Source organism: Neophocaena asiaeorientalis, unplaced genomic scaffold, assembly GCF_003031525.2.
Source record: "Neophocaena asiaeorientalis asiaeorientalis breed wild unplaced genomic scaffold, Neophocaena_asiaeorientalis_V1.1 scaffold363, whole genome shotgun sequence".
In the NCBI taxonomy this organism is placed as follows: Eukaryota; Metazoa; Chordata; class Mammalia; order Artiodactyla; family Phocoenidae; genus Neophocaena; species Neophocaena asiaeorientalis.
In genome coordinates this window covers 842,200-864,055 of record NW_020172006.1, presented here as the reverse complement: position 1 = coordinate 864,055, position 21,856 = coordinate 842,200, and the positions used below count along the sequence as shown (strand labels likewise).

Below are 21,856 nucleotides of genomic sequence, written 5' to 3'. Positions count from 1 at the left end.
GGGTGCCTCATTGATTTGATTCAGATCTTGACTCCACCATTTGCAAACTTAGTGACCTTGGACAAGTTACTTAAGAACTTCTGTCTCAGTTTATTTCCCATAAGTTAAACTGGGATAATAATAGTACTTGCCTCTCTGTCATAGGGTTATTGTAAGGCTTATTGAATTATTATATGTAAAGCCCTTAAAATACTGCCTGACACATTAAGAGTAAACACTTGACAAATGTTAGCTCATTTTAGTTGTATAAATAGTATTTTTACTCATATATATATATAAATTTTTTTTAATTTTTGGCTGTGTTGGGTCCTTGTTGCTGTGCACGGGCTTTCTTTTTGCAGCGAGCGGGGGCTACTGTTCGTTGCGGTGCACGGGCTTCTCATTGCAGTGGCTTCTCTTTGTTGCAGAGCACGGGCTCTAGAGCACAGGCTCAGTAGTTGTGGCGCACGGGTGTAGTTGCTCCACGACATGTGGGACCTTCCCGGACCAGGGCTCGAACCTGTGTCCCCTACACTGGCTGGCGGATTCTTAACCACTGCGCCACCAGGGAATCCCTACCCTTATATTTCTAATAAACAGATTGACCTTATATTTTTCAGCATTAAAAAATAGAATTTATGATCATCTCTATCAAGACCATATCTAATCAAAATGAAAGTTTTAGTGTATTTTTATTTGATTGTTTCATGCTGTTAAATAATTTAGAATTTAGTTTCAGACTGTTCTTTTTTTTGTGTGTGTGGTACGCGGGTCTCTCACTGCTGTGGCCCCTCCCGCTGCAGAGCACAGGCCCTGGACGCGCAGGCCCAGCGGCCATGGCTCATGGGCCCAGCCGCTCCACGGCATGCGGGATCCTCCCGGACTGGGGCGCGAACCTGTGTCCCCTGCATCGGCAGGCGGACTCTCAACCACTGCGCCACCAGGGAAGCCCTCAGATTGTTCTTTTTTTAAATTGAAGTATAGTTGGTATACAATATTAGTTTCAGGTGTACAGCATAGTGATTCAGTATTTTTACAGATTATACTCCATTAAAAGTTATTATAAGATAATGGCTATAATTCCCTGTGCTGTACAATATATTGGATTATGGTTTTTAACGTATCTCTTACTTTAAGAATTCTTTCTTAAAATAACATTAGTCTTTATAAGTACATTATCAAAATAATTTAGCTCCAGCTTACCCACCACTGTTCTTTTTGTATCACAATTGCCTTTTAAAATTCCTTGTTCTAATTCACCATTTATCTGACTGGAACACATTCGCTAGTATTGTTTCTCAGAGTAAGTATATAAGTAGTATATTCATTGAGACTTCGCATAGCTAAAACTGCCTTTCTTTTGCTCTCATACATAATTGGAATTCTTTCAGAACTCTGTTAATATTGCTATGTTACCTTTTAGTATTTAATGTTATAGTTAGGATGTCTGTCTGGTTCTCTTTCCTTTGTAGTTAGCTTATTTTTCATGGCTCAAAGCTGTAAACTTTTCTTTTTCTTTTTAGACTTCAGAAATTTCATCAGGATATGTCTAGTTATGTGTTTCCTTTCATTATTCTTACTGACTTTTAATGGGACTTCGAAGTCTCAGCTCTGTTTTATCTCAGGGATTTTTTCCCTCTATTATTTCTTTAATTACTACTTCTTCCATCCACTCCAGTCTGCCATACTAGATATTGTATCTTCTGGATCTATTTTCCCTATATCTTATCTTCTCTCTCACAATTTCAGTTTCTTTTTCTACTTTATATTCTGAGTAAATTCCTCAACGTACTCTTTTAATTTACCATTGCAGTTTTCATCATTTTTCATCCTAGTGTTCTTCAATTGTTGAGTTGATTTCATTATTATTATTTCCAAGTGTGCTTTCTTCTGTGTACCTTTTTTGTAGCAGTTTTTCTCACTTTATCAATGCGATATCCTTTCAAATCTCCTCTTAAATCTTAATCAGGTTGTTTATTAGAATTTTAAAAAAAGCTTTCTGTGCTTTCTTCCCTTGACATTACCTCACTGAGGTCTGCTTGGTCTCCTTTACAGCTCCTTATCATCCTTATAACATCTAATAATTTTTCATTGTCTTTGAATACTTATAAGTGAAAGTTTAGACTAGTTTAAATTGGTAACTGGTATAGGCTTCCCCAACAGTTATAGGTCAATGTTTGGTTTCCCCTAGTGGGCCTCACTCTTACATTGAAAGTGGGGGTTCTTAGTGCTAGAGGCCTACTTCGTGTACGTACCATGTAGGTGAGGCTACCTACTCTGCTTGGGGGTTGGGGAAGAGTTCCCAGATCTTTTTGTATTTTACTGCTTGGAAATTCTCCAAGTTGGTTGTACGTGAGCAAGCCAAAAAAGGTGCTACTTGGCCAAATTGCTTTCATTTCAGTCTCTGCTTAGCTGGAGTTCTCCCTTCCAGCCCTCTCATCCTAGGTGATCTTTGGTTGGTTAACCTCAGCAGCAAATTTCAGTTCCACTTCTAGTAGTTTGTCAGAGTTAAGAAAGTTTCAAGTGCTACCTGCTTTTTAGGAAAATAATTCAAATTAATGTTGGTTGTACAGTACATTTCCATCTGCGGTTTATCATTTATCCATTCAACAAATATTTATTGCATAGCTGCTTGTGTCAGGAAATACATGATGAATGGTACAAAGTCCCTACTCTCATGGAGCTTACGGTTTAGTAGAAAAACTTGACTCGGTTATTAAGAACCTTGATACCATTCTCTTACATGTTTTTATATAAGGAAAGAGTATTTGTTTTTTTTCTTCACTGGAACTTTACTCCTTCAATTAATAATATGTTAATGAAAATGAGTGGAACATTCCCTGCAGAAATTATAATAAATAAAATGCACAGAGATCAAAGGAAAAATCTGTTGTGTGATTAGTAAGTTATATTGGCCTGGCATGTCGCCTGGCTTATCTAGGTATACATTTAAGTTTTTACAGAAATGAAATACTCTAAGTACTACTTGACCAAAGAAGCCAAGATAGAGAAGAAAGCATATAGTCTGTGTCTGTGTGCAAAGTAGTAACAAAACTTTTTCCCCTTCTGCATGAAAATTTGACCTTTGGTTTCCAGATCTATTCCCTGGTAAGCTGATCGCATCAACTCTATTACTAGGTGACACTGCTATGGTAAAAATGATCTCTGAGAAAATTACATGTACACTAGAAGGAACTATCAGTGAACTATAATTACCTAATGCAGACACCATAGCTTTGGGCTTCATTGAATGCAGTGATTCTTGTAACTGAGCATATCCCTGTGGGGACCCTGGAAGGTATGCCTTTGGATTACTTCAAGAGATATTAGCACCTATGGAGCATGAGGCTTCTAAGTGAAGATGGTCTCCACATTCACCTGATGTAGATCTCATCTCCTTGAACCTGAACTGTCAGTGGCAAGGTCAGAGCTCCCAGACAGCTATGTAGATGGTTGAATGGGCTGCTGCAAGGATATGACATTGCACTGCCTGTAAGCTGTGCTTCTGTCCTATATCCTTACTGAATCTGGTGCCAAGTGTGGCCTGTGATAGTCTTTGATTTTGAATGTACATTGAGCCTAATGGGCACTGCAGTGTTTTAATTAGGTCTTGGGATGCTGGCAAATATTTCCCCCTAGGTCCATTAGGAGTCCTCTGTTTCTCTTACAGATAATTTTTATAGTATAATATGCTCATCGTCTTTTCTTGTGGGCTCAGGTTTCTGGAACTTTGGTCTTTACTCCTCAGTTCTCAGATTTCACAAGCAAATTACATGGGTTTTTGTTTGTTTTGTTGTTTTTTCTTTTCTACAGAGTTGACCCCTTATTTGGGATGTGTGAAAAATTTTTACAGGAAGTAGACTTTTTTCAGAGGTAAGTATTTCATCACCTTCTAGCTTATTAAATCTTGGTTATGTAAAGATCATACTTACAGGGAAAGAAGAGCAATCACAAGCCAGAATCTTTGGTTTAGCCCATGTAGCCAAGCTGTTATGATACATGCAGTGTGCCCTAATTTGTATACAGGTGGCTCTCAGTATCCATGGGTTCTGCATTCATGGATACGGAGGGTTCGACTGTATTATTCCATTTTATATAAAGGACTTGAGCATCCGTGGATTTTGGTATTTGCAAGGGGTCCTGGAACCAATCCACCACAGATACTGAGAGATAACTGTATTTTCTTTACTGGTATATAAACTTCTTAGGTTAGCTAAACATACAACATAATAATAAAAACGTTAGGAATTTTTTTGATTCAGCACTCAGCTGGGCCAGAAAAAGACAAATATTATGTGAGAAAACTCAAACTCTTGTTGAAAAATCACAACTTGTCTATTTTTCTTCACCATTGATCTTAAACTTGCATATTTCTGTCTAATCTACAAAAATTGTTCCATCATTCTATAGGTAGCTTTTATTTTGTAGCATAGATATGTTTTCTCAGGATTCATTATGAAGTAAATCAGCTAAAACATATGCAGTCGATGAGTGGAAGGGTTGGTGAAACAGTGGGGGTCGAGGTAATGACCTTGACTGTGACCTGTGGTATGCTGGTGATATAATACTGGGAAGAAGGCATTTATAGGATTTTAAAATCTAATATTTATTAAGTCTAATATTTCATTTTTTCAATCCTTGCTTCTACCCCCATGAACTTTACCAAACCTGACTCTACAGGTTTGTATGACTCTACACTTTTCAGGCTTTTTTCATTTGGGTGATGATGGCTTCCTATAGGGCTGAGTTGCAATACTACTCCTCACCAATAGGAGCTGCTCTCTAGTAAATGATACAATCTAGCTTGACTCTTTAGATCCTGACTTCAAATCTCTACGAAGTCCATGCCTTACTTTTGGTTTTAGATTTTTTTTTTTAATTGAAGAATAGTTGGTTTACAATGTTGTATATGTTTCTGGTATACAGCAAACTGATTTAGTTAGACATGGTTTTAGATTCTTTAAGGTGGAGAGTCTTGTTTTTGCACAGTTGGGTTGGAGAGATTTTTGGAAAGATGACAGCTCTGATTTGCCACAGATGAGGATCTGTTGTTAAGGGCTGCACATTCTTTCTTAATTCAGCCTCTGAGTCCCTATACTGATATCACCTCAGTGAAATATTTTTTGACTATCTCCTTCTACAAAGCAGAGTTCTGTGGAATCATTCAGAGCTGGGAGTAAGTTACTTAACTTTTTTTAAGCCTCAGTACAACATTATCCTCTCTGAATCTCAATGTTCCTATCAGTGATGCTCCATTAAGACAGGCTTTTTCTTCTCTTTTGCTCAGTATAATATCCCCAGTGTCTAGAATAGTACTTGGTAAGACCTAAAGACATATTTGTTATATTAATTAATGAATCTGTAATATGACAATAATAATTCTAACAATGCACAGGACTACTGAGAGGATTAAATAAGATAGTGTAAAACACTTAAGAGGATGCCTGGCATATATAGATATTTAATAAGCAAGGCTATTATGATGGTCATGTCACTACAGCATAATTACATAGGTGCATGGCTTTCCTCGGTAACCATGAACTCCTCCAGTTCATCACTTTTCCTACCTCAGGGCTTGGCAGAAGTTTGGGGCTCAGCCTGTGGTGAATGAATGCATAGTTGCTTCTGTTTGTTCCTTCAGGTGTTTCATCGCTGATCTGCCCCACCTGCAGGACAGCTTTGTGGACAAACTTCTTGACCTCATGCCCCGACTTATGACATCCAAACCTGCAGAAGTGGTCAAAATTCTACATACCATGCTGCGGCAGAGTACCTTCCTACACCTCCCCCTTCCAGAGCAGGTCAGTGTCTGTGTCATACCCCTTCAGGTGAAATCCATCCAGAGAGCATCCAAAACTGCTCATCTTGGTGATCTTTGACCAGTGGAGGAGCTGGGTTAGGGCCTTTCCTCTGATTGACTAACATGCGTCCACCCATTAGATAAGGAGACAGAAAGGCAAGGATCATGTTTTGTTACCCAGAGATGACCTGGCTTTAGAATCGTATTTTCTTCTTGCTTACAGATCCACAAAGCCTCAGCCACCATTATTGAGCCAGCGGGTGAATCAGACAACCCTTTGCGGTTTACCTCTGGGTTGGTGGTGGCCCTGGATGTCGATGCAACCCTGGAACATGTTCAGGATCCTCAGAGCACTGTGAAGGTCCAGGTCTGTCAGGTTTTGGTTCCCATGGAGCTTCTAAACTGACTTTATGTTGGAACTTTTAACTTTAGCACCCCTGTAATCTCTACCTGAGGGACAGAAACTGGGGAGAAAGAAGAGATAAGTTTTTATGGACAAGAGCCTGGGCGTGAATCCCAGCTCTACTGCTGAGTATGGTCTGGAGGAAGTTAACTTTAAACTCTGAACCTTAGATTCTGCAACTGACAAATAGGAATAGTTGACATTGAAATGAAGTGATGTGTATAAAGTTCCTGGTCCTCAGTAAGGGTTCACTAAATGACAGGGCCGCTTCTATTCTTATAATGTGAAGTTAAGACTTGGTCTTTTCAGGGCTATAAGCAAACTGTAATAAGTCCTTTTCCAGTTGTAGGTGGGTCAGCTTGGTGAATACAGTTTATGGGTGGGAAAAAGTAGTCACTAGGGAGTATTCTTTCCAAGTTAGATAGATGTACTAGAGAGACAGGAGAGATGCAGTATAGACACAAAGCAATTTAACAGTCAGTAGTTAAGCCCCACTAAGAGTCCTACCCACTCACACCCCCTCCCTCCCTCCCTCCCTCCCTCCCTCCCTTCCATCCATCCATGCTTACTCTATTGCACATGCTAAGTGCTAGGCAAGCATGTCAGAATTCGTGCCCTGAGGATGCTTAGTTTCAGTGAGAGACAGACAAATGGACAGGCAGTTGTCAAACAGAAGTTCAGTCATCAGTTCCAACAGGCACAGGATGAATTAAGAATGTTATGGCCTCTTATTAAATCCTGATTGCTCACACAACATAGATCTAACTTTGGGAGCCACTTGCAACACTGCCTCCTGAAATGAGACCTAACTTTTTAAATAACCTGACCTATTCTCAAGACTAAGAGACTGGGACTTCCCTGGTGGTGCAGTGGATAAGACTCCGCGCTCCCAATGCAGGGGGCCCGCGTTTGATCCCTGGTCAGGGAACTAGATCCCACATGCATGCCGCAACTAAGAGTTCACGTGCCTCAACTAGGGAGCCGCTTGCCGCAACCAAGGAGCCCGCCTGCCGCAACTAAGTGTTACTGAGTTCAAGCTCGCTCTGCTCACTGCACTACAGGCCAGTGAATCGGGAGATGAGGTGTTGAGACAAGGAATACGACTTTATTCGGAAAGCCGGCAGACCAAGAATATGGCACACTAGTGTCTCTGAAAAACCATCTTACCTGGGTTTGGATGCCAGTTTCTTTTATAGAACAGAGAGGGGGAGGAGGTGAGGAAGTAAAGTAAAAAGGCCATAAGTTTTGCAAATGTCCCCTGGAATGGCTAGCCTCAGGGAGGGGATGTGTTAATTTCTTCTTTCTTGCAGCCACCCACAGGTGGACAGGGTCAGGATGCTTCCCCCAACAAAGGCACTTTGGTTTAACATTCAGGCAGAGGGACAGGGTTCCCCGAGGCAGGGCGTTATGTATAGACAGTATCCTTTTAGTGAACAACAGCAGGAAAGCAAAGGTTAAAGTAAAAGAAACAGGTCCAACATGTAGCCAGATTTGGCTCTTCTCTGTTACATAAGGAGCCCACGTACGGCAACTAAGGAGCCCGCGAGCTGCAACTAAGACCCAGCACAACCAACCAACCAACCAACGAAATAAATAAAGAAAATAAAGATTAAAAAAAAAAAAAAAAGAAAGACTAAGAGACTGGTTCAGTGAGATAATGGACCGATCTACCGACTTAGCTTCTGGATTGTGAAGCTTCTTAGAAGTTTCAAAGGCAGGAATGAAGGGGAACATAATACACCACCCCAAAATAAGCCTTTTTGGCCTAAGGATTATTTTGGAATGATTATTTTTGAGAGGCTGTAGACTGGAAACAGAGTAGAATTGCCCTTTTGTGAGGGAAATTTACATTTATAAGGGAAATCTCCATTTGTAAGGTATCTTCCTCTCGGTACCAGAAAGGGAAGCAAGACTAAATCTCTAGAAATTCATCAGTGAAGACTATGCCAACTTAAATTTGCATAACACTCGTACCCTTGATTATTGTGTTTTACCTGATAACCTCCCATAACAGGCTCCCTTCCTCTTCAACATCTTTCTTTTGTTTTTAGCTGAATATGGTATTTAAGGTGATGGCTTGGTTAGTTTCAGGGAGTTACTCAGTTTTCCTAGGTCTCTTCCTTATATAGAGGAGACATATTTGTTATTAACTTCTATTTGTTTTTCTCCTGTTAATCTGCCTTTTATTATAGCAGGGTCTCAGCCAAGAACCAAGAAGGGTAGAGGGGAAATTAATTTTTCTCCCCTACAGGGTTATTTCCAGTTTTGGCTACTATAAAAACATTCTGCAATATACTTAAAAAAATATATATATATATACACACACACACGCACATATACATATGTGTGTATATATACATATATGTGTGTGTGTTATATATATATAAAATAAAGAATACTATGGAGAAGCCCTTAATTTGTAGAGTGTGACTAAGGAAGAGAAAGACTGTGGAGATACTGTTACATGGATGAGATAAAGGATGATTAAGAGCAAAGGATAGAGGTATTCCAAGCAGAAGGAATATGAATAAAAGTTAGGGATGCAAGCACCTGCAGTAAGTACAGAAAAATAGCCTGGGGCAGGCAGGGTCGGCTTCCTGGAAGAGAGTCAGGATGAATCAGGCCCTGAAGACGGTTAATATTTACCTATGGTGACAGTAGAGGAAAAAAATCTTCTGGCTTCCCAGCAGGAATTATTAGAAATCATGAGACCTACAGAGAACTAACTCTGAGCTGCAGTTTTATTGGACGGCAGTTTTTTGTTTGTTGGTTTGTTTTCCCCTGTCTACCGAAAAAAAATGCACAACGTAGAATTTGAGAGTTACGTTTTTTTTGGCAGACGTTCTTAGATTGCAGGTATAGATTGTCGCAAGCCTGGGAGACAGCATCTCAGATAAATGCTGAGAAAACTGTTCCAAAGAGGAAGGGGGAAACCAGGATATATAGGAGTTTTTGCAACACCACCAGGTAGCCGGAACAAAAGACTACTGTTAATAAAAGAAAACTAGGTATCTCAAGTTAAGGAATTTGGCACTTTTCTACATAAGGGAAGATGCAAGAGTCTGGACTCATTGAAATCATTCCTTTGATATGCACCTCAGCTCTCTGGGGCCAGTATCCTGTGTTTCCTCTTTCCGAGTTTCCTCAAGCTGCACAATTCAGGGTGGCTGCAGTCTGATGACTGCGGTCATTCCTTGTTTCCTTCCTCAGTTCCCTCAGGGCTCACTGCTGGAGGGCGGCTGCGGTTGCTGATGGCCCAAAATCCTTTGTTTACTGATGTGGTGGGCAATGTTTTATTACTCAGCCCCAAAGTTAGTGGTTCTCCACCCTAGCTGCACTTTAGAATTATACAGAAAGTGTTAAAAAGTACTGATGCACGGGGCCTCAGCCTACACCAGTTAAATCAGAATCCTGAGAGTAGGGCCCATGACTACCAGTATTTTTTATTTAAGAGCTCATAGGTGATTCTAACGTGCAGCCCGGGTTGAGAACCCCTGTTTCACATTGTCCCTGGAAAAAGTTCGCTGACCAATTGAGCATAAATGAGATTGCAGGTATAGATTATTTAAGGATCACCTGCTACACTCTACTGAAAGATTACCTTCAGGGTAGCTCTACTACATGCATGGTCAGACTGTTTAGATACCTCTGCAGGCTGGGAGATGGGGAACTCGCTGCTTAGTCATGGGACAGCTCTGACAGTAGGAAAGCATTGTCCAGTTCAGCTACCATGCCCCAACACTTCCGGACAGATGAGATTATGGGGCAGGTGGGCTGAGACATGCCTCCCCAGAGTTTCAAACTTGAAAGACCTGTGTGGTCCCTACTTTACCCCTATCAGTGTATTCCCATAGCCCAGGACCTATGTGTTTGTAGGATATGCTTCATTTGTTCATTTAGCTCATTTGTACACTGTGCAGTATATAATAATAGGCCCTCTACACAGATAGCTGTGAGGTCCCCTTGGGTGTTGAGGAGAGCTCTTTGGCAGCTTGTAAGATTTGAAGAACTGGCCAGGGATTTGAGCACTGAGCACTGTCTCTGTAGAAAGAGACAGATAAACAGCTTCCTAGCTGCTTATGATCTAGTGGAGAGTTACAGAATTATTCTTAATCCTTGGTAGTTGGTGATGGATCCTGGGCCATGATATGATTTGGAGCCAGAGGAAGGAGAGTCATCCTGATGGGGGTGTCTGAGAAGGCTTTTCACATCAGGATTAATATTTTAACCTATCCATGTACTTAATAGAGGCACTTTATTCCTGTCCCTCATTCACCATGCTTTGTACTGGGGAGGGGGTAGAGAGATTTCGACAGTGTTGTCCTCCCCTCCAGGAGCAGTTTTGTATGAAGGGTAGTGTCTTCTTTTCCTCCTGTTTTGGGGTTCACAGCAGATGTCACCAGCAATTCTGTTAAAAGCTCATGGCTCTTCTGCCTCTTTTTCTCATTGCTGTCACCTCTTAGGTCTCATATCCAGATGGCCAAGCTCAGATGATCCACCCTAAGCCGGCAGACTTTCGGAATCCCGGCCCAGGGCGGCACCGGCTTATCACTCAGGTGTACCTCTCCCACACTGCCTGGACAGGTAAAGAGTCAGTGGGCCAAGGCTTTTTTTTTTTTGTAGTTTGAGAAATACGTGATTGAACCAGGCCTGCTGAGGGTTGAACTTGATTCTTAAGGAGCCTGGAAGCAGTAGAATGGAGTCTCATTGAAAGAACTGTGGGCTGGACACCAGGAGACTATTTTCTTATCCTAACACTGCCACTGACTTGCTGTGTACACTTGGACAAGCTACTCTCCCTTCTGAATCTGTTTCCTCACCTTTCAAATTAAGATAACAATTCTTTACTACTTAATTCTGAGGACTATTCTGTCTGGAAATTAAAGTTTTATATTTCTTACCAGAAATTTAAAATCACTCTTTTTTGTATATGAACAATACAGTTCATTCCCCCAGAACAAGTAAAATGACAACTGTTCTTGCCTTCCCTTCCCACATGGGCTGGTTTGTGCGATAATGCAAAGTAAGGTGATCTATTCCTATTTTACCCTCCCATACAGCAACTGAGAAGAACCTTGATAATTTGAGAAAAGACATGGAGGTTACATAAGTATTTTTCTTTCATTTGTAAAGAATAAAACGAGAGAATACAAGTGCAATGACATTACACTTCCAAAGCCTGTAAGGCTGCTTTGGAAACTGAAAAAGACTCAGTCTGCAGAACCTAAAATGTGGGAGAGAATTGGCCTCGGTGGTGTTGCCTAAGTCATTGAAGGTGATTCAGAAGCATGGTTGTTACTGGAGAAGGTGTTCAATACCACCAAATCTGGTTTATTTTAGAAATAGGTGGACGCCTTCTGGAATTTTATTTCACTGTATTTTTGAATACATGAGTAACTGTTTATTGCCATTATTAATGGTTTTCCTCTGTCAAGGGTGTTAGGCAGGTATAGATGACTTTATAAAGTTTTCACAAAGAGGAAGTGGTGCTGTTGAGTGTCAGGGCAGCCCCTTCGGGGGTCCAGCGGGCCTGGCAAAATTGAGGGAGCAGATCCAGCAATGCTTGTACAGAGAATCTGCCTCCCTGAGTGTCCCTCAATCCATATCCTTGCTGCCTGGAATGTTCTGCACTGTTTGCCACAGTGCAAGTCCACAGAAACGTAGAGTTCCTTATTTTAATCTCTTGTGGTGAAGGGAAGGAAATGCTGTGGGACGGGGTTGTTTTACAGGGTTAAGACTGAGGGAAGCAAAACAACATGTTAGAGCTCAGAAGAGCTTGAAAGGTTTTGAGGGGCATATTGACTTGCCCCTGGTCACACAGCATGTCATTGCCTGAACCAGGCCTACAATTCGGGCTGTCCTGAACCTGAAGAATTGTAATTCATCCAGGATCACCTCCTCTGAGAGGTTGCTACCTAGTCACAATTACAAATATCTATTTTAATTCTCTGCTCAGCACTTATTAGTGTCAGATGTTTTCTCATTTGTTTATTGACTTTCTCTCCAATTAGAATGTAGGCTCCTTGAGAACAGGGAACTTGCTCGTCATCTTTAACCTCTGTGTCCCTAGTGCCTGAGATGGAGTAGGTGCTCAACAAATAATGAAAACTGAATATAGGATTTTAAATTTGCAATTAAAATTCATTTAATTCTTAGACAACTTTGTGGTGGGAATTAGTATTCTGCTCTTAATTTTGTAGATGCATAAGTGAAGGCCCATGTAACTGAATAGTAATGGCACTGGGGCTGGCACACAGATTTCCTAACTCCTAAATCCCTTGTTTTTTTCACTGTACCATCCTCCCATCTGACCTGGGACACTAAAGTGAAAATGTGTTCTCATTCTGAAGGTGCCAGCACCTCTTCCTCCTAATCCAGGAGATGGTGCCTGGTATTGGTAAGGGGTCCTCCATCTAGTCCCTCAGCTCCCTACCAAGGGCCTCTCCTCTGGGAGACAGAATGCTGCCAGGTCGCAAGGTTTTAGTCACATAGACGAGTTTCCAAATTCTGCCTTACTTGCTGTGTGATCCTGAGAAAGTTATTTAACCTCTCTATCTCATTTTCCTTTAAGATTGGAGTAATAATATATACCTCATAAAGACATATTCTTCCAAGCATGATAAATAGGTTGCATGATTTGTCCCAGATGATCTTTTGTCTCTTTTTCCCACTGTCTTTTCCCTCTTGTTTCTTCTCCCTGCTCCCTTCCGCTGCTGGCAGTGGCTTGAATTGCCACTCTTCCCACGTGCTGGTGAGAAAAGGCATAATGACCAGATGGAGTTTAGTCCTCTGACCTGGGTTTAGTCCTCTGACCTTACCAGTATTTGGCTCCTGAAAGTGCTATGAGAGCCAGGGCTAGATTGTGGTTTAGGGGTTGGCAATAGCCATCTAGGACAAGAAAGGAGAGCATAGTGGGAGAGCTGATACTGGAGCCTAGTACCAGAAAGCAGTGCTAGTTTCATTACAGATACACTCCAGGCTGGTAAAAGGCCGCATGTGGAAAGGTGATGCTGAGGTTGGTTGCTCTCTGGGGTTGGCTAGGTTGCTCTGGTTGCCTGCCAGCCTTTCCCTTCCTGGAGGACAGCAATCTAGTCTGTATTCTGATCCCTAGGGAGAAGTCTGGAAGTAACCAGGAACACATCTGGGAAGGCATTGAGAAGTCCTGGGACCTCTGCCCTTGTTCATTTAGATCCATCCAGCCCTCATTCCTGCCCTGTAAACCTCTTAGCCTTGGGCTCATCTTTAATACTTACACCTTTCACGAGATTACCCGGTCACACAAAATCAAGGAGGACACCCAAGCTAGCGGTGTTCTTGGCCTCTGCACTTGCCCTTAGGTTTTTCTGAAATCCTCTCCCCCTTCTTTATGGAAGTCACATGGTGAATAGAATGATTAGTTGCTTCAATTTATGAACTAAGCTCAAATTCTGTCACTGGTGTGGATTTGGGTAGTCACTTAGCACCTCTCAGAGTCTTGGGACTTTTTTGGGATTGTGACAGTTTTTCTTTCATGGTGTGGCAGGGTAAGAACTCTTGGAGTTATGTGCTTGGCACAGAGCAGGTGTTCCATTCCAAAGCATTCCTGAGCTCCCTCCTCAGTACTTCTTACGGACTCGAGCGTGCACTGTGCTCCATTGCGACTGTCTCTGCCTCCTCAGCCAAACAGCAATTTGAGGGAGGTCTTATTTATTTTTGCTGGGGCCTGCCACATGAAGACACCAGATCAGTATTGTAATGTCATGTCGTGGAAGAACGGAAGGTTCAGTGACGTGATTTTAGGTCCCTGAAATATATTCCTGTTCAGTAGTGAGAGTTTTCTGTCCGAACTATTTCCTTAATGGAAGGCTTCCTCTCCGCCAATGCAGTAGAGTCCACTGTGCATGTAGCCCTCAGGCCTGAGATCAGCTGTGCAGAAAGGCATGATTATCTGGGTACAAGAATTGGCCACATGCATGTACTTTGTGACCCTCTGTCTTGAGGCTGGAAGGCCTCTGTGGAAGAGGCCTTTTTAGCTTGCTCTCCGAACATCTCAGCAGCATGGCTCTGAGCTGCTGGGAGCCCAAGAGACGGGAGGAGGAGGTAGCCGTGGCAGAGAAGCAGCAGTACATCTGCAGGCTTAGGAACAGCCTCACAACATTCAGGCTGGAAAAGTGTTTTTGTATGCTGATGGGGGAAAGGAGGGATGCAGACAGATGAAGAAATGTTCTTGAAACCCTACTGCTTCTATCTTTGATGTTGCTTTTACTTGATATTTCATCCCAATTCCTAGGCGTTGCCCCATCAGAGGATTTTTGTCTTTTTCTTCCTAGAACCGTGCCAGGTGGAAGTGAGACTGCTGCTGGCCTACAACTCCAGTTCACGCATTCCAAAATCCCCCTGGATTGAGGGCGGTGAGATGTCATCCCAGGTGGAAACCAGCATCGAGGGCACCATCCCCTTCAGCAAGTCTGTAAAAGTTTACATAATGCCCAAACCCGCAAGGCGCTGAGTCACAAGTAGTCTTTACAGCCGTGGCCTAGAAGGCCCTTCTTGGGGTCAGAGTGAGCCAGAAGCCTGGAGCATTTCACCTGGACATGGTATATAGGCATAAGGAAGAACATGTGACCCTTATAGTCTTATCTGGTATCAAACATTGGATAAATTATTTTGCATTAAGAAAACAAAAACCTTCAAGTCTATCCCATCCCCCACCCCCTACCTCCCTAGCCTTGCCCCCAGTAAAGTTGAGACACCAAGCTGTTCTAGTTCCTGGTCCTTAAAGAAATCTGTGTGGCTATAGGTTCAACATTTATACCGCAGGCCTACATTCTTCGGGTGTGAAACAAAAAGATCCAATTTTCTAGCCCCTTCCAAAGAACCAGTTATTGGAGCCATAATCTTATTTCTTAAAGCAATAGTCTGTTTGCCAGGGCCAACTCCAAAGCAGCTTTCACAGCTGTACTTTTTCACCACCGACAGTTCCTGAAGGGCCCTAGACTTTCGTTATCTTGCTGAGAGTCTCCTTCCTTAACTCAGGCAATAGCTGGCCAAGGACTGAATGAACAGCTGAAGAATGAATCACTTTCATCCCTCAGGGAAATTCTTGATCTTGCCTGCCGTTATCCTTAGAACAAAAATATGAGAGAAGGGCCATATTTTACAAAAGAAACCAGGATTATGGGAAAGAGGGACGTAGTGTAAGAAACAAAGTCATTTCCCACTACTTCTCTGATGACTCCAGCGTTGGAGCTGCGTGTGAGCTGAAGGTGCAGCAGGGGTCTAAGAACAGTAAAGGCTCCAGAGATGTGAACCACGTGAGGGCCTGTGCTATGTTCTTTACCTGTCATTTTATCCTTGCAACAGCCAAGTGAGACTAAGAGGTTAAGTCACTGGTAGGAAAACTGTAATAACACCTTTACTCGTTCAAATCCAAGATGATTCCAAGGCCTGAGCTATACCATATGGAAAAGAACCTTCAGATTTTCTCTCTGTGCCTCAGTTTTTTCATCTGTAAAACAGAGGTAATTATACCTTAAGTGTTGTTGAATGGGTTTAATTAAATAATGCTAGGCAAATCTTCTGTGGCCAGTCTTGATCATATTTGGTACTTGGAAAGCTAATAAAAATAATAAGAGCATACAATTACTCAGAGGCAGAGCTGGAATTTGAATTCAAGCATGTTTGACTTTTGGTTTAATATACCTAATGTGTGCCCAGCAGTGTTGTAAGCCATTTACATGAATTAACTCATTTAATCCTCAAAACTACCCTATGAAGTAGGTACTGTTACATTTATTTTATAAACAAGGCAGTTGAAGTTCAGAGAACTTAAACCAGGATTATGAGAAAGAGGGATCCACTATAAGAAATAATTGTGAACTACATCTCTGATGACTACAGTGTTGGAGCTGCCTAGTTGGCCTAGGACACACAACTAGTAAATGACAGAGCTGGGATTTGAACCCAGGCAGTCTGGCTCTGGGAGGTTATAACTGCTATAGAGGGACTAAGGGAAGAAGATCACCTCCATGGGATTTACTTTTCTCCTGTGCTCGCCTGTTTAGTACATCTCAGTGATGTGCCATCAGTGGGTTCTCATGTGTCAACAGATGCCCTGAAGAAAATTGCCTGCCTTGGAGATAAAATGAAGCTTAAAGCCAGGCTGAACCATACCATGGCCCTGACACAAAGCACCTAATGATGATTACTGAGTTGAAGCACAGATGAAAACATCAAGACTCATCGCTGCTAACTGAGCCTTTGATGCCATAGCTATAGAAAGCCTTCCAAGGGAAGAATATGCTGAATCCTTTTCAGATAACACTACTTCTTTTATAAAAATCCTTCTGGGTCATTCCCCATTTTACAGGTGGGGAAACAGAGACTTAGAGGTAACGTCTTTCTCCTAAGGGGCAACGGCAGGATTTCATCCCTAGGTCTTAAAACCCAAAATAGTACTTTTCCCACCAAAGGTGGAGAAAAACACGAAGGGGCAAAATTTACCTTAGTATCAGGATGAGTTTTTAAGAATTGAATGGGCTGCATTAGGAGATAAGGAGTTTTCCATGCTGGATGTGTTCAAGCAGAGGTTGAACAAGCTCCTGACAAGTTTGTTGTAAAGGAATTCAAGTATCGTATGAGCAGTTGGGCTTAACCTTTTAAATTCCTTTTACTCTGTGTTCTCTGTGAATTATGAGAATCTTGATTTTTCTGACAAAGACCTGGAAGGGAGCATAAAGATGGCTCCGGTGTGGCACCCTCATTTATAAGTGAATGTCCAAGCCCAGAGAGACTGGGTTAGTAGAAGCAAGTCTGGAACCCAGGCCTCTCAGTCTAATATGGTTTTCATGACAGGGATCTGTTGTTACGCCTTTTCAGTGGCCAACCACGTACCTCGTCAAAGCCAGAAACTGTCACATTGGACTCTATCCTTACGCCTCATATAAAACCAGCCATCAAGTCCTTTAGATTCTGCTTCCTTAAATGTTTCAATTCTCTTCTTGACTCGGTGTTTCTGTCCTGATGCAGCCTTCATCATCACTCCTAAGGTACGGGATTAGCTTCCTAATGAGCTGCCTGCTTCAAATCTTGCCCCCTTCGGTCTACTCTTCACACAGCTGCCAGAGTAATCTTTCTAAAACCCGGATCTGATCACACCATTCCCCTGCTTTAAACCCCTTTAAGTGGGTCACTTCTGGCCCCAGGATAAAGTCTAAACTCCTATCCTTGAAGGCTCTTTATGCCCCTTTGTGTCCTCTCCAGCCTTATACTCCGTGTCCCAAACATTCTCTACTTCTCCAGCTGTAGAGGATTATCTGTAGTTATTCCCAATACTTACCATGCTCTCTCTTGCTTCACACCTTTGCACTTGCTGAGCCCTGGAATGTGCTCTTCAGATTGTCTCCTATGGTTCTTTTCTTTTCATTCTTCAGGACTGAGCCTCATTCTGCAACCTATCTGTGTCTCCTGTGGGCTTGGTGCGTTGCACAGCCTCCTATACATTCTTCAAGCGTGGTATTTATTGCAGGTTCACAAATGCCAACCCCTGAAGCAGGTAGGCAGGGGAAAAAAAGGGGTCAGGTGGCTTTGTCAATCTAATAAATGCATCCTAGGTAATTTTCATGAATGTATTTTTCAAAATTATGGAAAATAATAATCCTTGTACAAATTAAAAAAGGGGGGGGGGTGTCGAGTGACCTGGAAGAAGATAACAGAGACTTGAGGAATCAGCACATTCTCTGTCAGAAGAAGGCAGTTGTTATTCAGCTCCACTCAGTTGTTCATAGGTATGGGCCTGGTGATGTCAGATTTTCTGATTCTTCCAGAGAAGTCAGAAACCTGCATTTTCATGTGAAAAATAACCATGTTAAAAATTTTGGTAACTAAATAAAGTAAATGTTAAAATTACTCTGAGACAAACAAAACCTGTCTCCAGGTAGATTTGTGCCAGATTGAAACTTCTGCATCGTTACTGCATATTTACATGTCTGTTTCTTCCAACCAGTCTGTGAATAGCTAGACCGTAAGAATGTCTGTGTTGTATCCCCAGCATAGCTCCCGGCACATACCAGGCAAGGAAAGAAGGAATGAGCCCGTGAATCCAGAGCAAGGTTAGCTGTACCATGACATGCCTGCAAAACCCAGCCCTGAGAGTCAGGTTTCTGAAAGGACTTTATATTTGGCTTTGACATGATTGACCTCAGCAAACAGAATTATGGAGAAGGTACACACCTAGCACTTGGCAGACTGCTCGTCTTAGGAACCGCTCAAGCTAGAAGAAATTTAAGTGTGGGCAGAGTGAGGGCTGTGCAAGCAACTTACAAATTGAATCGAAGGGTTTAATGATTAAGACATGGGACTAAGTATAGTGTCATGGAAAAAGAGCTTCTCTCCAGGCTCTGCAAATTTCCAGCACTGACCATGCAGAACAGATTCAGAAGTAGGGGCTGTCAGCAGGTTCTATACAAAGTTTAATAACCTCACTGTCAGGTACTTCTGTCTCAAAGAAGTTTGTACTAAGTTCTGTTTAATGTAGAGACAACTCACTTAGGAACATTGATTACACCCACACCTAATTCAGCACCCACTGGAGCTGTCTCATCTTACATTTGACAAAAAAAATTTTTTTATTGCATCAACCAGAGAAAGTCTAAATTTTATCAAACATCCTTCCTAGCTATATAAGTGTCTGGCTTTATGAGCTGAGGGAACTGAGATCTAGAGACATCCTGTCATCTGACAAATGGCTGGTTGTAGAAAGGGCACTGAGCAAGACCTTCTCAGACCTCTAGGCTGAGTCTCAGGTCTGTGAGGATCTCTCTCCCACGGGCCTCCTAAGGTGGTAGAAAGAGATCAGGACACAGCATTGGGTTCTAATCCTGCCTTTGCCACTTTCTTGCTGGGTAAGCTTAGAAATTAGATCACTTTCCATTCCAATGGGCTTAGCTCATCTTTTCTTGCCAGGCCACATCTTAAGTTGCTGTTCAGTCTACGGATTGGCTGTCCTGAGGTCAGATGCCCAGTGGGGCCAGTCAGGCAACAGGATCATGTGGAGCAAAAATCAGCTTTCTGGGCTGTGGCTTCAACAGGGGCTGGGGTGGAGCAATTTTATTTAGTTATGACCACGATAGACACCATACCTAATAAATAAAGAGTTCCCAAATGTTTGGTGAATAAATGAACCTCTTCTTGTTCTTTAAGACTTGTGTTATGTCATTAGTGACGTCTTCCCTAATTTTCCTCCCATTCTGGTAGGATAAGTTAGTCCACCCTTTGTGCCACCACTGGACCTTGTAACTAGTATAATGTTAGCACACCCTATCATTACTGTCTTGTTTATTTGTTTCTCTCTCACATAACTCCTGAGGGCAAGAACTATATCTTTCCTGTACCCCTAGGATCCAGCAATAATTGGTCATAAGAATATTAGTAAGAGACTCTCAGTAAATGAATATAAAAGAGAAGTACTGAATAAATGAGAGAATAGAGTAGATAATTCCTTTGGGCTCCAACATTCTATGAATCTGTGAAATTATAAACTGATATATTAAAAACCATAAAATGAAACCAGTTAGCTTTACACAGCAGCCCCATTAGGAGAAAGATACTGACAATGGTTTCAGTTTACTGAGTCCTTACCACATGCCAATGTGCCAAGACTTTCTATGAATTACCCAACTTAACACCTATGATAACTCCAGGTACTAATATGATCCCTATCTGACAAATGAGAACAGTGAAACTCTGAGAGATTAAATAAATGCCCAACCAGTGAGTGGCCGTGAAAGCCACAGTTCAAAGTCAAGGCTATCTGACACCAAAGCTGATACTCATAACTCTTGAAAGAGGGGGAAAAATGAAAAATAAGGTAATGCTGATTACTATTATAATTCTGCCAGTCTATTCTAAGGCTTCACAAAGGCCACCTGGTATTTAATAGAGCAAAGGCTATCCATGCCAGTAGGGACCATTAAAAGGCATTTAGTCCAGCCCCATCATTTTATAGTGAGGGAATCTGAGGCAGAGAGAACTGTCTGGCAAGGCTCAGGTTTAGTTAGTAGAACAGCCTGCCTAGAACCCTAGTATCAAGGCATAGCTCCTTTTACTGTTATTGACGTGTGGCCTCAGTTCATTCAGGGCTCTGCTCATATGTCATTGCACAAAGACACTTTCCCTGACCACATATCTGAAATAGCCCCTATCACTCTTTTTCTTATCTTGCTTTATTTTTCTTCATAACATTCTACTTACATTATGTATTTGTTTACTTGTTTATTTTGCCCACTAGAATATAAGCTTCATGAGCACAAGACTTTTATTGCTGTTTCTCTGGAGCCTATAGCAGTGCCTGGCATATAAGGTACTTAATAAAAATTGGTTGAATTGATGACTAAACATTCCAAAGCATCAATTGCAATGTGATTTTAATGCACTGAAACTTTTCTTTGGCTTCCAAACTTCAAGTCAGAAGGCTTTCTTTATTTTTGCCTTTATTTTCGCTTACTTCTGGCCTAACATTTGCCACAATATTAAACTTTGGTAAACTTCTGTCTCCTCCCCTGATTTTCAGCCCCCACCCGCCAGGACAAAGACCTTCCCTAAGTCATCCATGCACCCCAAAGCCTAGCACAGGACCTGGCACGAGCAGCTGTTTGTTAAAAATGCTTGGGGGGGGGGGGGCTGGAGTGGACAGAGGTAAGAGTGACAGTCACAGGCATCATTGCTTAGTGATTTATTCTCTTAAGGCTCCATCAGCAGGTAGAATGGAAGACCCCTCCCACCCTGATGCCTTGGGTAACCAAGGCATTATACTCCTTCACTGCCTTCTCTGTCTGGAGGACCCGCACATCAATGCCTTTTTTCTTGAGGTATTCCACAGTTGATGGGGGTACCTGGGAAGAAGGAAAAAGATGAGTAAATCAGGGGGAAAGGCCCCCAGGGTTTCTTTTCCTGCTATGAGGCAAGTATATTCTACAGAACTGGACAGTGACAACCATCACTCCTCAATCACCCAGCGTGTCACCAGCCCAGAATTTGGCAGTGAGTCCCAAGGAGTCAAAAAGCCTTCTAAGAAGTTAACAGAAGTACCATGAAACATGTGCAGACCGCTCAGGTGATATGGAAACTGGAAAGAGCATGGATTTTGGAGTCAGTCTTGAATTTAAGTCCTTACTAGCATTGTGACTTTGGGTAAGTGAATTAAATTCTCTGAGCCTTTGTTTCCATGTATGTAAATAGGGATAACAATACCTGCTTACAGGGTTGGTATGAGAATGAATTCAGCTAAGGTATGTAAAACGTTAAATGTTTTGAGTCAGTCCAACCTGACTGATTCAAATCCAGATAAATGTTAAATGTTTGAGTCAGTCCAACCTGAGTCTAAATTCTAACTTTGCTATGTACTAACCAAGAGACCTTTGAAAGTCTTTCAACTGCAATTTCCTCCCCTATAAAACGGGGACAGTAATACTTAAAATCAAAGGGTTGGTGTGAGGATGAAATTTTATGAATGTATGTACACTGCAGCTCAAACGTCTTCTCAGAAAGGCCTTTCTTGATCACCCCATTTAGAGCAGCCCCTCATAAGTCACCATTTTCTTCACAGCACTTACTATGATCTGAAATTGTCTACATTTTTATTATCCATGAGGGCCATGAACCTTGTTTGCCTTGTTTAGCTTGTTGTCCCTGGTACC

The 21,856-nt window shown here is 42.0% G+C and overlaps 2 protein-coding genes across 4 annotated transcripts in view; one reads left to right on the top strand and one right to left on the bottom strand.

Moving 5' to 3' along the window:
* Positions 1-15,807, top strand: part of INTS4 (integrator complex subunit 4) — a 106,182-nt gene extending 90,375 nt beyond the window's left edge. The window contains exons 19-23 of the mRNA XM_024749408.1: positions 3,793-3,852; positions 5,621-5,780; positions 6,003-6,146; positions 10,646-10,766; positions 14,492-15,807. Coding sequence (XP_024605176.1) covers positions 3,793-3,852; positions 5,621-5,780; positions 6,003-6,146; positions 10,646-10,766; positions 14,492-14,670 — 664 coding nt within the window. The 3' untranslated portion in view covers positions 14,671-15,807. The remainder of the gene's footprint in view (positions 1-3,792; positions 3,853-5,620; positions 5,781-6,002; positions 6,147-10,645; positions 10,767-14,491) is intronic.
* Positions 15,808-20,875: 5,068 nt separating this feature from the next.
* AAMDC (adipogenesis associated Mth938 domain containing) overlaps positions 20,876-21,856 on the bottom strand; it is a 28,581-nt gene continuing 27,600 nt past the window's right edge. For all 3 annotated transcript variants that reach the window (XM_024749453.1, XM_024749463.1, XM_024749446.1), the window contains exon 4: positions 20,876-21,052. In XM_024749453.1, coding sequence (XP_024605221.1) covers positions 20,912-21,052 — 141 coding nt within the window. In that variant the 3' untranslated portion in view covers positions 20,876-20,911. The remainder of the gene's footprint in view (positions 21,053-21,856) is intronic.